At 46.0% G+C, this 14,756-nt stretch overlaps 1 protein-coding gene across 3 annotated transcripts in view; it reads right to left on the bottom strand.

Annotated features, from left to right (window-relative positions):
* GTPBP1 (GTP binding protein 1) overlaps nt 1-11,171 on the bottom strand; it is a 30,526-nt gene extending 19,355 nt beyond the window's left edge. The window contains exons 1-2 of one of the 3 annotated variants that reach the window (XM_066358419.1): nt 9,856-11,171; nt 6,796-6,907 (exon numbers count right to left, since the gene is read on the bottom strand). In XM_066358419.1, the coding sequence (XP_066214516.1) occupies nt 6,796-6,907; nt 9,856-10,047 (304 nt within the window). In that variant the 5' untranslated portion in view covers nt 10,048-11,171. Of the gene's footprint in view, nt 1-6,795; nt 6,908-9,230; nt 9,831-9,855 lie in introns of those variants that run through there. The other 2 variants (XM_066358420.1, XM_066358421.1) reach the window with 2 other exon arrangements.
* Nucleotides 11,172-14,756: the final 3,585 nt, after the last annotated feature.

The raw sequence follows: 14,756 nt of genomic DNA, 5'->3' as shown, positions 1-14,756 counted from the left end.
TCTTCTCTATCTTCTGAACATTCTCCTTGGCTATCTTATACTATGGCTTCTGCTGTCATTTAAAAAAACTACAAAAAATATCAATTTCTAGCACTGTCCTCTTCTCAGAACTCTAGACTGAATTCCCTATTGCCTGGATGACTCCTAGAAGCCCAATGTCTAAACTCAACAACCCTTCCCCCTTAAACAACAACGCAAAACCTGACAAGATTAATCAATCATTTTAGTTCCTACTGCAACCTTTATGAGGTAAGCATTACTTTTCCCATTTAACAGTGGGGTAAAGAGAGCCCAGAGAGGACTCGGAGGTGGTAGGGAACAGAGGGGCCCTATGAGCCTGGGTCTTCTGAGTCCAAACCTAGAGCTATTCCACTTAATGCTAAACCAGTTCCTCCTCTTGTTTTCCCTATTTCTGATGACAACACCATCCTTCCAATCACCCAAGCTTACCGCTCATCACTCCAGTACTGCTGAGTCTAGCTTTATATCTGGCCTTCTTTCTTTGTCCCTGCTCTCCTCTTTTTGCCAACCCAATGCCACAAGTATGATTCAGGCCCTTATTCTCCCTCAGTCACAACAGACCCCTAGCTGGTCTTAGCAAATCCAGTCTCTGTTCCCTCCAACCCATCCTGCACAGACACAGCCCAAGCTCCTACACAAAGCCCAGCTCTAATGTCACTTTCTAGCCAAAGCCTTGGAATGGCTCCCCAGGCCCAGCTGTGTTCAGTTTCAATTCCTTAAAGTCCTCCCCCATTTATTCCACACTCCCTCCTCAGTTCTGTCCCATAGCAACTGGCCCAGTCACCATCCCTTCCCCCTGTTCCCCGCACTTCTCCCGCTCTATACCTATGCTTATGTATGTCCTGTCCTAAGGAGCCCATCTGCACCCTCCACCTGTCAAAAATCCACCCATTCTGCTCCCTTATGGAATTTGCCACACACTATACTTTGTGGGACAGTGTTTTGGATACATGTCTTCCCCCACTACATAAACATTTTCGACAGGGATCAAACTCAAACATTCCCTGAATACCCCATGTAGGATGTCTTTTCTATATAAAGTTCTCAAGAGTTTGTAAAATGCAAAACAAATGAACAAAGATGGAGCAGTTGGGTTAAGGAGTTTCTAAACGCAAGGCCAACTGAGCTCTGGACATCTGGGTTAGAGAAGAACTTGCTAGAAGTGTTCCTCGGAGAAGGCCTGCTAACCCTGACTGACCCCCAAATTCTATTCACCCTTTCCTGACTCTTGACACAACAAAAAGCACTGCTTTCAGGTCCTGTTTCACATGAGGGAGCAATAACCAATGTCACCTTGTCCACCCAGAGCTCCCAGAAACTGCCCCCAGTCACATTATGCTTCGCCAGCAAGCACTGCATTCTTCACTCGGTAGGAGGGGAGACACAGGCCAAGGAGAAAAGCTGAAGTCCAATTACTAAAGGTCATATATATTCACCCATGCCCAGCTCTAAATGACACTTCCATCCTGCCATCTGACTTACCTTTTCTACGTGTACTCTCCTGTTCAATGTGAGGCAAAGGTTTTCTAAACTTTTTAGTATATGTGCTGCTGAAGTGAGCAGTTCTCTAAACTTTTAGAATAAATGTCTAAACTCTTTGGTATGGTATTCAAAGACCCTCAAGATCTGGGCCCTGCCTATCTTCCAGCCTGGCCTCCTAACTGACACCCAATCTCAGACACTACGCTCCTACTTTACTGAATCACCACTGGTCCACCAACTACTCCACAACTGCCAATGGCTCTGTGCCTTGTGCATGTGGCTTCCTCTGCTCCCTCATGACTGCCTCCACAAATCTAGAAAACTCCTACTTATCTCTTAGAACAAATTCAAGGGGAACCTCCTCTTTGAAGCCTTTCTGACTCCCCACAAAGACTTAACACTTCTACTTTGTTCCCTGAACTTATTTTTTTAAGTGAGAGGAGGGGAAATCGACAGATTCCCACATGCACCCTGACCAGGATCCTACCAGCACCCCCCCGCCCCCGTCTGAGGCCAATGCTCAAATCAACCAAGCTATCCTCAGCGCCTGAGGCCAATGCTCGGACCAACCAAGCTATCCTCAGCACCCGGGGCTGATGCTCAAACCAAACACCTGACTGCAAGAGGGGGAAGAGAGAGAAGGGAGATAGGGAGGGGAAGAGAAGCAGATGGTCACTTCTCATGTGTACCCTGAATGTCCACACGCCAGGCAAACACTCTACCACTGAGCCAACTAGCCAGTTCCTCCCTGGTTTTTTTTGTTTTTGTTTTTTCTGAAGTGAGAAGGAGGGAGGCAGAGACAGACTCCTGCATGCGCCCAACCGGGATCCACCGGCAAGCTTACTTGGGGGCGATGCTCTGCCCATCTGGGGCACTGCTCTGTTGCAACCAGAGCCATTCTAGTGCCTGAGGCAGAGGCCATGGAGACATCCTCAGCTCCAATGGAGCTTGGCTGCGGGAGAGAAAGAGAGAGATAAGAGAGAAAGAGAGGAAAAAGGGTAGAGAAGCAGATGGGCACTTCTCCTGTGTGTCCTGGCTGAGAATCGAACCCGGGACTTCCACACGCCGGGCCAACGCTCTACCATTCAGCCAACGGGCCACGGCCCCCCTGAACTTTTTTTTTAATTTTTTTTTATTTATTCATTTTAGAGGAGAAAGAGAAGGGAGGAAGGAGCAGGAAGCATCAACTCCCAATGTGCCTTGACCAGGCAAGCCCAGGGTTTCAAACCTGCGACCTCAGCATTCCAGGTCGATGCTTTATCCATTGCACCACTACAAGCCAGGCCCCCTGAACTTTTAATCTAGTACTGGCTCTTAGAAAGTCATAACTTAGCCTGACCTGTGGTGGCACAGGAGATAAAGCGTCAACCTGGAATGCTGAGGTCAGTGGTTCAGAACCCCGTGCTTGCCTGGTCAAGGTACACACAAGAAGCAACTACTATGAGCCCTCCCACTCCTCCTCCTTTCCTTTCTCTCTCTCTAAAATCAATAAATAAACTCTTTTTCAAGAAAAGTCAAAACAAGCCTGACCAGGCAGTGGCGCAGTGAATAGAGTGTTGGACTGGGATGCATAGGACCCAGGTTCGAGACCCCGAGGTTGCCAGCTTGAGCGCGTGCTCATCTGGTTTGAGCAAAGCTCACCAGCTTGGACCCAAGGTTGCTGGCTCGAGCAAGGGGTTACTCGGTCTGCTGAAGGCCCACGGTCAAGGCACATATGAGAAAGCAATCAATGAACAACTAAGGCGTCGCAACAAAAAACTGATGATTGATGCTTCTCATCTCTCTCTGTTCCTGTCTGTCCCTATCTATCCCTCTCTCTGTCTCTGTTAAAAAAAAAAGTCATAACAATATCTGACAAATTAACAAGTTTCTTTTTAAAAGAAATCTCATGATAAATCAGCTATAACCTGTAACCCTTAAAAGATTACTACTGCAACTACCAATGCTAGCTAGAATTTATATAATGCTTACTATATGCCAAGTGTTAAGCTTAACCAAGACACTACTATCCCCAGTTTAAGGTAAGTTAAAGAGCCAGTCGGCAAACTCAGACCTGTCAAGACTCCAGACCCTGAACTACTAGGCGAGATTGCCTCCTCCTAAAAAATCCATCTTAAATTAGAAATGTATACTTAAACAGCACATTCCTCTGTACTGCTTAGACTTTTTTAATGTCTAACTTATTCACACAAAATTTCTTAGGAGTAGAATGGAGAAGGATGTCATTATCCTCATTTTACAGGCAAAGGAAGTGATAAACAGGTAAAGTACCAAGCACACACAGGAAGCAGGTGATGAAGCTGACCCCTAGGGGCCTTACATCTGCTTTAGTCCTGTTTGAAGCTCAACTTGTTTAACTAATTATGACCTCTAAAAAATTCCAGCAGGAAGGAGTCATTATTACTCTAATAGCATCCAATTGATAGATGCAAAGATAATGCTTGGGTGTGTAGATGTGTTACTGAATGTTTGACATCTCACGCTTTGCCATGAGAGGGTTAATTAGCTGTGAGTTGCCATGGTATGGTAAAATTTACTGACAGTCCACATTAAGGAATGGGGGTGTGACTTAAGAATCTGGGTCTTCAAAGAACAGTCTAACACTTGTCAAAACTGATCCAGATTTGGTTTCTTCAATTCTACTTGAATTGAACTGAAGCAGCCTCTGAGTGGTGCATCCTAGTACAGCAAGCCAGATATGTACCTGACAGAAAAATTTGTAAAAGGCTACTGATGATCCCCTAGTCACCAAACAGAATGGCTTTTTCTGAACCAGATTTTCCTTGCTGTCTCCCTAGCACTTGACAATCTGACTAACTCCCTCCCTTTCTTGACCTGTACTCTCTTGGACCATGCCTTCCTCAAGGTGGCAGCAAGGATAGAAAGGAAAGGCTAGATGGAAAGGCTAGATAAGGAAAGCATTTCAAAGGAAGCGCAGCAGTCCTAGAGATCAAGCCCTTCTTCTTGTGTCACTCTTACAGCATTTCTAAATATTGTTTTCTATTGAGGTTATTTATATATATGCCATCTTTCCTCCTTGGGGCAGAGACAGATTGTAGTTTCCAAAAGCGCTTTCTTTGCAACAGTATCAAGCCCTTAGAACAGTGGTTCTCAAAGTGTGCACCAGGAAGCACTGGTGCGCCCTAGAAGATTTCCAGGTGTGCCCTATGGTATTCCAGAGAAATATGTTCCTGTTGGGGACCAATGCTCAGACCAACCAAGCTAGCTGGTTTTTGGAATTTAGATTTTTGGGGGACAGAGGTGTGGGGAATTGGCTGTAACCTGACATCTGCCCAACGCCCACCTCACTTGCCTGATTAGGTTGCAAAAGGCTGTTAAGCTGTGGTGCTGGATTGTTTACACTACCCCCCATGTTCCCCGGAAAGACTGGAGGCAAGTTTCTTCTATCCTTTGTTTGGTGTAAAGATAACGTGATATGTATGGTGGAGGTTTCTGCACTCAACACAATTAAGAGTAAAAAGAGAGGAATTCTTCAATGTATTGACAAGGAAATGAGAGTTGTCTTTCAAATAAGTGGCCAAACATTGAAGAAATCGCTAGGACACATCAGGCTCATGTTTCTCATAAACACAAGAATGAAAAGACTTAACACATTTGCATGGGGACCTGCCCAATTTACTAAATCTTACTAAGAATGGATCTATCTATATAAAAAGATAACTTTTTTGTTGTTTTTTTTATTTTTAACCCCTCTTTTTTATGAATTCTAAAAAACATAAAAAATGTAACATAAAAATGTTTTTTAATGTCAAAATAAATTTAATTTTGTCATATTTATTTCGTTTAATTACCATAAAAGCACGCTTGGACTTTATATTTTTTTCTTTAATATTTGACTTAATTATTATAACACATTTCTCAGAAATTTGTATATAGTGTGCCTACAATTATTTTTAGGATTTTAAATGCACCCCAACTTCAAAAAGTTTGAGAACCACTGCCTTAGAAGATACTTAATAGGTATTTCTTAAATAAAGAATGATTTTTGCCTGACCAGGCGGTGGCACAGTGGATAGAGCGTCAGACTGGGATGCCAAAGGCCCAGGTTCAAGACCCCGAGGTCGCCAGCTTGAGCGTGGGCTCATCTGGTTTGAGCAAAAGCTCCCCAGCTTGAACCCAAGGCCACTGCCTCAAGCAAGGGGTTACTCCGTCTGCTGAAGGCCCGCGGTCACGGCACATATGAGAAAGCAATCAATGAACAACTAAGGTGTCTCAACGAAAAACTAATGACTGATGCTTCTCATCTCTCCGTTCCTGTCTGTCTGTCCCTGTCTATCCCTCTCTATGACTCTCTCTCTCTGTCTCTGTAAAGAAAAAAAAAAAAAAGAATGATTTTTAGGTTTTCTCCATCTTAAACTGGGTCTACAAAAGAAGTATCACCTGCCTTTACAAAGCCTACATTCAGCAAAGAGAACTGCTCCTTTAACAATGCGTGCAGCCCTACTGAGGCTTCCTGTGAAGATGAGAGACAAGTTCTGGTACAGGCTAAATTCAGAATCATTAACAAGACCAGCTGCCGCTTCAGCAAAGATAATGTCATAATGAAGATGAGGGTAAGTAGGCCTTGTATTGAAAGTACAAACTAGGAATGACCAGAGGGAAAAATGCCCAAGATATAATCTGGGAGTCTGTAATGAAGGGTGCCTTCCTACTAATATAGTCCCATTACAATGAAATAAGCAACTGGAGACAATAACTAGTTTCTTACAGAACCATAACAAGCCTACAAGCCTGATGGGATCTCACAGGGAGGAGAGGACTTTTGTTATCACAGATAGCCCCTCTGAGTTGTCAGTGTGGTCTGGGGCAAGGAAGCCTTCTTAAAGAGAAGAAATTGGAAATCTGGGAGTTTCCTTCTTGCTGACATCAAGAAGGAACATGGAAGTTCTCTGCTAAGCAGACATAAGTAGCAACGGGCTCTGTAAACTGGTTGGAGGGGAAGACCTAAAACGGCACAGGGAAGGTTTCATTCTAGATCTGTGACTTGCTCTATACCTGGGACAAGAAGTTTCCTGGCTTCGTGCGTCACTCCCCATTATGCGAATGGAGAGCACTGGAGGTAGAAAAGAAGCCTCTGTAAACCATGTGGAAAGTGAATCTTTAAAGTCAAGCATATTATGACCACTAAGGTGGGAATTAACATCATCACATTGTACTTCCATGTCCTCCCAAACAGTTCTGCAGACACCGAACAAGAAAAGTAGGTAAAAGATAGAAAATATGCTCTAAATAATTTTTTTAAAATTAAAGTGAAAGGAAAACTATGCTCACCTGATCCCTGCCCAATGACATATATGGTCTCTCCGCATCCCTCGTCCATCCTCTCCCACATCTGCCGAAGTAGGCTGTCATACTGCTCTGATGTAGGGCTCACTAGAACCAGCTAGAAAAGAAACCAACAGCCTTAGGACCACACTTACTAGAAGAACACCACAGCCAAAGCAGATCAATAGTCTGACCAAAGACCCTGACTGAACCCCACAGCACCCTCATCTAAAATGGCTGCAAAGCCCCCTCATTCCCTCTCTGTCACTCCTTAAATAGCCTTTGAGCCTAAGGCCTTATGTGAATTGAGTTTTATAACTACCAAAATGACTATGTCTGAAACACCACCCACAGAAAAGAGGGTGTGAGCAGCCTGCTTCCTGCTGCTTAACAGGAGGGGAAGGACCAACAATGACTGAAAATTGTGGGTAGCAAATGATGAACAGTACTTCACACCTACATGCCAGTCTTCTACCTGCACCTTGCAACTAACAAGACAGAGACCTCCTATATTGTCATCATGCCTTCCACCCAAGACCAGTGGTTGCCACAACAAAAGAATTCCATTCTGTCCAGCCTTCGTGCCTTCCTGCCTTGGCTATCTTGATTTTTTTAGGAATCGGCAATGAAAACTCCTGCAAGACTCATTTTCATCAACAAAACACCATTACCATTCAGATGGATATTAGCACCATCATTTTACAAATGTGTGCCAATAACATTGAATTATCACCATTTATTTGAGGAAGCCATTTACCAATAGGCATGTCAGGTTCCATTCTCTAACCATTCATGTGTGACCTTGGACAAAGAACTTAACCTGAGTCTTATCTTTTTCAAGCTACAAAATGAAGATAATACCACTTGCACTCTAAGGCCACTGTAAAGACCAAATAAGATAACATGTAAGTATCTAGTCCACAGCTCAATAAGTGGTAAGTATAGTTTTCTTCAGTCATTCCAAAAACCTTCTTGAATGAAACTAGCCACCACAGTTGACTAATTGTTTCTCCCTTTGGAAACTTTCAGAGCCTTAGATCACATATAATTGTAGCAAGTATATAAACTTATAGCTTCTAATCTTCTCCTCAGGAATCATTCTATGAACCTATCCCTTCTCTCCCTCCATATGATCAGTTTTTCTTTTCAATATCACTAATATTTATATACATATAGCTTCACAACTTTAAAATAGTGAGGCAAACTACCCCAGCTATGTGATGTAGTAGCACCTCCCTATTCTGGAACATTAAATAAGGTCGTCAGAAAATAAAGCTATTACTGTCTTTGCAACTCTACCTTGCCATTTCCCACTGTGCTTTCAGGTTTCTTCAGCACCTTGACCATGAACCTGAGTCAAGTACATCTCTTGTAATTCCTGAGTTGACTCATCAGAGCTTGTACTTGTAACCTGAGTGCTGCCTGGGTCTTCTGCATCATGTCACATTGCCTCACACATTTCCCCTGACCTTCTTCCCTTTCTCCCAGCTTGGTCATCCTCATTATGGCATTAAAGGAACCAGACAGGACCACTGGCTTCTAAGTGCTCTGCTGACACTAAAGGAAAAAGAGCCGTTGAAACTTGGTTCTTCAGATTACCAGGACAAGTTTTTTCCATTTTGGGCCAAGTTTCACGCCATTTTGCCATCAAAAACTGAAAAGTCACAAACAACTCTTGCAATATTACAACAGGAAGAATGGGTATTGGTGATCTATCTTCCATTGGCTATTACTCTGCACAAAAAATCATCACTTATTCAGTTCACTTCAAACATTCACTGAATAGTATGTATTAGGCACTATACTAGGTGTCTAACATATATCGCTCACTTTTACAGCCACCCGTACTTAAAAGATGACATAGCTGGAGAACTGAGAGGTTAAGAAACTTCCCCAAGGTCACAGAGCCTTTTTAAGTGGCAGAGCAGGAAAGAAATCTGTTAAAAAACAAAACCGAGTATATTTGAAGATGTCTTTATTGAGAGATTCAAGAATTGCACAGCATCCCACCTAGTATATAAGAGACATGCTCTGAGTGGTGCAAAATGGGTGATTCTTATCAGAAACTGGGTGGAATAAGAGAGTTATTAGCAAAACAAAAGATTGTTTCAGTCACCAGTTTCGGTGGGGAAGGCTTTTAGGGGACTCTTATGCAGATTACCTCTCTAAAGTCAATGAGGAAATTATAGGTTAATATTCCACACTTAGGAGAGGCGGAAAACTGCAATTAAGTCTTGGTTTGTTGTAGTGGGAGCAAGAGAACCTACCTTAGGCCTGTTTCTTTTTCTTTTTTTTTTTAACAGAATCCATCCCTGACTCCCAAGCTAGCATTCTTTCCTTCAGCAACGTTAAGCACCTTCAAAACACCAATCACATCTTATACTTACCTTTTTTATCACCCACAATGCCAAGCAGAAGGTGAGAACTTAACTCCTGCTCACCTTCTCAAGAGCTCAGAAGACACGATTTGAAACGTCCTTCATTATTACACTCATACAAGTTGTATTTCCACTCCTAGGATAGCGAGACTATGGGTCATGCCCATATTTCCATTTTGTTTTGGGTGGACTAGTCAAGTAGACAAAGCTCAGACATTCTTCTCCCCGATTGAGCGACTACTTTCTGTTTCCTTTCCAGGAAGAACCGCCTACCCGCTCCTCGGACGACGACCTGATCCTGATCCTCCCGCGCCTCCGCTCCCCCGGGCCAAGCCATCTGTGACCCTAGGCTGCCATGGATAGTCCAGGGCGAGGGCCCCTCTCGGTCTCGGAAGAATTGGAATCTGCGGGCGTTGGACACCTGCGTTCCACGTGGCGGAGCCGAGGGGTAGTGACCTCCCCCGGAGCTGGACGGCGGGAGGCTGGGTCGGCGCCGCCGAGGAAAAACCGCGGAGAAGAAGCGACTGTGAAGGCCGCCCCTCACCCGGGAAGTCCCTGCGCAGCCCGCACCGGCAAGTAGGCGGGCTCGGCCTCTTCCGCCCCTGTTGTTGCCCAGGAGACGGATCGGTCAGCCGCCCTGTCCCCTACGCGCCCGGTCCCCTTTAGCGCCGCCGCCGCCTGGGCCTACCTTGCTGGTGAGGTCCAGTTCCGGCTCGCCGTTGAGGGCCTCTCCGTCCTCGCTGCAATCCGAGTCGAAGCCGCCGTGGAGTCGAGCAGCAGCCGCCGCGGCTCTGGACGCCCCTGGGGAAGTAGGCTCGGGGGCGAACATAGAGGCCGGGACCGGCGAGTCCATCGGGGAACGACCCCGTTCCGCCGCCATCTTTAATAACTTAGGCTAAATCGTACCCGGCCTCCCGTCCCTCTTGCTCATTTGCCTAATATATGCGTGGCCCCGCCCCGTACCTTATCGGAAAAATTTTATGCGAAATTCTTAACAGCCTCGACGAAGGTGACACGTAACTCTAACGAGGAAACAATCGGCCAGGCCTCTTAGCCACCAATCGTTGCAGCCATTTCAAGTACCTAATGAATAATTAATAAGACTCAAAACTCAACAACAAATTTCTGAGACGTCACGCGCCTGGATTGCAGCTCGACAGAGGGCAGCACCATGCCCGCGCTACCAGCCCGGAGCTTTCCCGCCAACGAGAGCAGCGCAGAGTATGACTGACACGGTAGCTATCCAATAAGGAAGGAAATAAACACAACATTTACCCTCACCACCTCACTCTCCTGGTTTCCAGAGGCCGGGCTCAGTTTCGAAATCTTACTGCAAAACAGTCGGCGCCTAGAGCCTCCGGATGATGGACTGGGGCAAGGCCCAATCCAGGCATCGAATAGGTCCCGCGCTTTGGGCCACTGCCCATGGAGATAGTAAACAGCACAGGGCGCGTGCCACACCACTCAGTGATTCGAGACAGTCTCTGGAAGTCCGAAGCTCGATGTGATGGTGATCTCCAGGCAATTTTGATAATAGGATCGGATCGATGCCTGGAATACTGTAGCAGCCAGAGCAAGGCAATTAATTGAGCGCTGACCTTAGGGAGAATTCTCCATTCACTGACTCTAAGGAGAGAGCAGTTACACGACCAAAAAAGAGGCAACCAGATGGAACAGCAGCCAGAAGTACCTGTTAAAAACAAATAGGCCAGCCTGACTTGTGGTGGCACAGTGGATCAAGTGTCAACCTGGAAATGCTGAGGTCGCTGGTTCGAAGCCCTGGGCTCACCCGGTCTAGGCACATATGGGAGTTGATGCTTCCTGCTCCTCCTGCCTTTTTTTTCTCTCTCTGTCTCTCTTCTTCCTCTCAAATGAATAAATAAAATCTTTAAAAAAAAAAAGCAAAACAAAACAAATAGGCCACCCTGGCTGGATGGCTCAAGTGGCTGGAGCATTGTCTTGCAATGCAGAGATGGCTGGTTCGGTCCTTGGCTGGGGCACATACAGAAACAGATTGATGCTTCTGTCTCCCCCTTAACCCCCTTCCTCTCACTGGATTCAATAAAAATAAAAGATTTAAAAAATAGAAAAAAATAGACAAAAAAAGGCAACAGAGAACATTTTTAAAAAACAAATAGGCCAGTTGGCTGAGTGGTAGAGCGTCGGCCTGGCGTGCAGGAGTCCCGGGTTCAATTACCGGCCAGGGCACAGGAGAAGCGCCCATCTGCTTCTCCACCCCTCCCCCTCTCCTTCCTCTCTGTCTCTCTATTCCCCTCCTGCAGCCAAGGCTCCATTGGAGCAATAGTTGGCCCCGGCGCTGAGGATGGCTCCGTGGCCTCTGCCTCAGGCGCTAGAATGGCTCTGGTTGCAACAGAGCAACGCCCCGATGGGCAGAGCATTGCCCCCTGGTGGGCATGCTGGGTGGATCCCAGTCAGGCGCACGCGAGAGTCTGACTGCCTCCGTTTCCAACTTCAGAAAAAAACCAAAAACAAAATAGACCCAAAATGGAGTCATTATGGGTAAGCCCCACCAAGACTTAACACCTAACAACTGTAGTTTCATTCTCTCCCAGAAGTGGAACTTTAAATCAATCAGTCCGCAATTTCCTGACCACTTGTGAAATAAGCTGCCTGAAAAGACTCCCTGCCTTCTCCTAAAGGAAGGTGACATTGCCTGAAATAATTCACTCTTTTAACCTCCTTGGCCCGTTTTCCTAATGCCTATAAACACCTCCCATTTTGTACAACTCCTTGGAGATCCCTTCTATTTGCTAGATGGGTTGCTGCTGCCGATTTGTGAATCTTTTCTTTGTTTTTTGTATTTTTCTGAAGCTGGAAACGGGGAGGCAGACAGACTCCTGCGTGCGCCCCACCGGGATCCACCCAGCACGCCCACCAGGGGGTGATGCTCTGCCCATCTGGGCGTTGCTCTGTTGCGACCAGAGCCACTCTAGTACCTGAGGCAAAGGCCATGGAGCCATCCCCAGCGCCCGGGGCCATCTTTGCTCCAATGGAGCCTTGGCTGTGGGAGGGGAAGAGAGAGACAGAGAGGAAGGAGAGGGGGAGGGGTGGAGAAGCAGATGGGCACTTCTCCTGTGTGCCCTGGCCGGGAATCAAACCCGGGACTTCTGCACGCCAGGCCAACGCTCTACCACTGAGCCAACTGGCCAGGGCAATTTGTGAATCATTTAATAAAGCCTATTAGATCTTCAAATTTACTCGGTTGAATGTTTATGAACATATCTCACCCCATTTGTGAACTATGGTGCTGAGATCTAGCTAGGGTCTATTAAGGTAGTTTGTGGTAGATGGGTCTTTCAGTGTCGTCACTTGTGGAAAGCCCCAATCCAAATGCCACCAGCAAAAGTTTTAGTGTCTTGAATTCCTGTTTCAAAAATCTGAAAAGCTTGATGAGTTAAGGAGTAGACCACTAGCTCCAAGGGGCAAGCTTGCTCGTTCCTGTCTGCAACTACAGTCAAGTCTTATATAAATGTAGCATCCACCAGGTACGAGAACAAATGTTGGAGACTTTCAGGAGTTAAGATGTTACTTTATTGGCCAGTTTAACCTGTGCAGGGGCGAACTCCCGAGATGTCCGGAGACACCTTGCCCACAAGGAGCTGCAAATGGGAGCCGCACCTGGAGCTTACAGCCAGGCCCTTATATATCCTAAGTGAGCAAGGTGTCTCCGGACATCTCGGGAGTTCGCCCCTGCACAGGTTAAACTGGCCAATAAAGTAACATCTTAACTCCTGAAAGTCTCCAACATTTGTTCTCGTACCTGGTGGATGCTACAATGTACAGTGTACAAACACAGCTGGGAACCCTGGACAAGAAGTCATCCAACTCTAAATGTCTTGATAATAGTTGTTTTTTCATTTTTTACTGGCTAAAATGCTCACCACTATCCTTTATATTTCTCTATGATGTAGTTACAAATATTAAAATCTTGATTTGTCAGCCTGGCCTGTGGTGGCACAGTGGATACGCTGAGGATACGACTTGGAATGCTGAGGTCGCTGGTTCAAAACCCTAGGCTTGCCCAGTCAAGGCACATATGGGATTTGATGGTTCCTGCCCCCCCATTCTATCTCTTTCTCTCTCTCCTCTCTCTCTAAAAGTGAATAATAAAAATCTAAATAAAATTAAATTAAAAGCATGTTCTTGTTACCACAAGGCTTTGCCCAGAATATTCTCTGAGTAGGTGTTTCTTTAATAGAGAAATCTAGGCGGTGGCACAGTGGATAAAGCGTCGGACTGGGATGCGGAAGAGCCTGGTTCAAGACCCCGAGGTCGCTAGCTTGAGTGCGGGCTCATCTGGTTTGAGCAAAGCTCACCAGCATGGACCCAAGGTCGCTGGCTCGGGCATGGGGTCACTCGGTCTGCTGAAGGCCCACGGTCAAGGCACATATGAGAAAGCAACCAATGTACAACTAAGGTGTCGCAACGAAAAACTGATAATTGATGCTTCTCATCTCTCTCCATTCCCGTCTGTCTTTCCCTATCTATCCTTCTCTGTGTCTCTGTAAAAAAAAAAAAAAAAAAGAAGTCTAAAATCACATTTTATAAAGGGAATTCCCTAGCCATCTTTAAATCCTCTTTCTAAAGACAGGTTAGAGTCTGGTTTCAAACCCTTGGTCCACTACTTATTATGTGACCTAGAGCAGTGGTCCCCAACCCCCGGGCCACGGACCGGTACCAGTCTGTGGGCCATTTGGTATCGGTCCGCAGAGAAAGAATAAATAACTTACATTATTTCCGTTTTATTTATATTTAAGTTTGAACGATGTTTTATTTTTTAAAAATGACCAGATTCCCTCTGTTACATCCATCTAAGACTCACTCTTGACGCTTGTCTTGTAAGTTCAACAATTATATTTAAAAATACCACAGTTTTTACGCCGGTCGCATGATTTTATTTTGTGCATTTATCCGTCCCACCCTAAAGGAGGGTCCATGAAAATATTTTCTGACATTAAACAGGTCCATGGCCCAAAAAGGGTTGGGGACTGTTACATCCTAGGAGACAGGCCACAGCAGACACAAAGTGAATATTATAAGTTTTATTGCAGACCTGCACAGGGACTGCAGGCAACCCATGCAAGGGAGCACTGCAGCCCCCCAAACCTGCACAGGGGATGCAGGTAACCCACACAGGGGAACACTGCAGCCCCCCAAACCTGCACAGGGACTGCAGGCAACCCACGCCTCCAAAGAGACTGGAGCACTGCAGCCAACCAAACCTGCGCAGCCAACAAACTGCACAGGGACTGCAGCCCCCCAAACCTGCACAGGGACTGCAGCCAACCCATGCAAGGGAGCACTGCAGCCAACCAAACCTGCGCAGCCAACAAACTGCGCAGGGACTGCAGCCCCCCCAAACCTGCACAGGGACTGCAGCTCCGAGCTTCTAAAATGGCTCCTTTTTATAGGGTGGCTATCTAGGATGAGAAACCATCATACAGAAGCTGATGTGGCTGTTAGTCATTGGCTAGGGAGGTCGTGCGCAGTTACAGGGGGGGGGGGGTATTGCTCAGTGGAGAATTTCCAACATAAACTTCTGATAAGGGTCTCTAACTCAATGCAGGA

This window comes from Saccopteryx leptura, chromosome 1 (genome assembly GCF_036850995.1).
Source record: "Saccopteryx leptura isolate mSacLep1 chromosome 1, mSacLep1_pri_phased_curated, whole genome shotgun sequence".
NCBI lineage: Eukaryota > Metazoa > Chordata > Mammalia > Chiroptera > Emballonuridae > Saccopteryx > Saccopteryx leptura.
The sequence above is the reverse complement of the archived record's forward strand: the minus strand, read 5'-3'. Positions and strand labels throughout refer to the sequence as shown.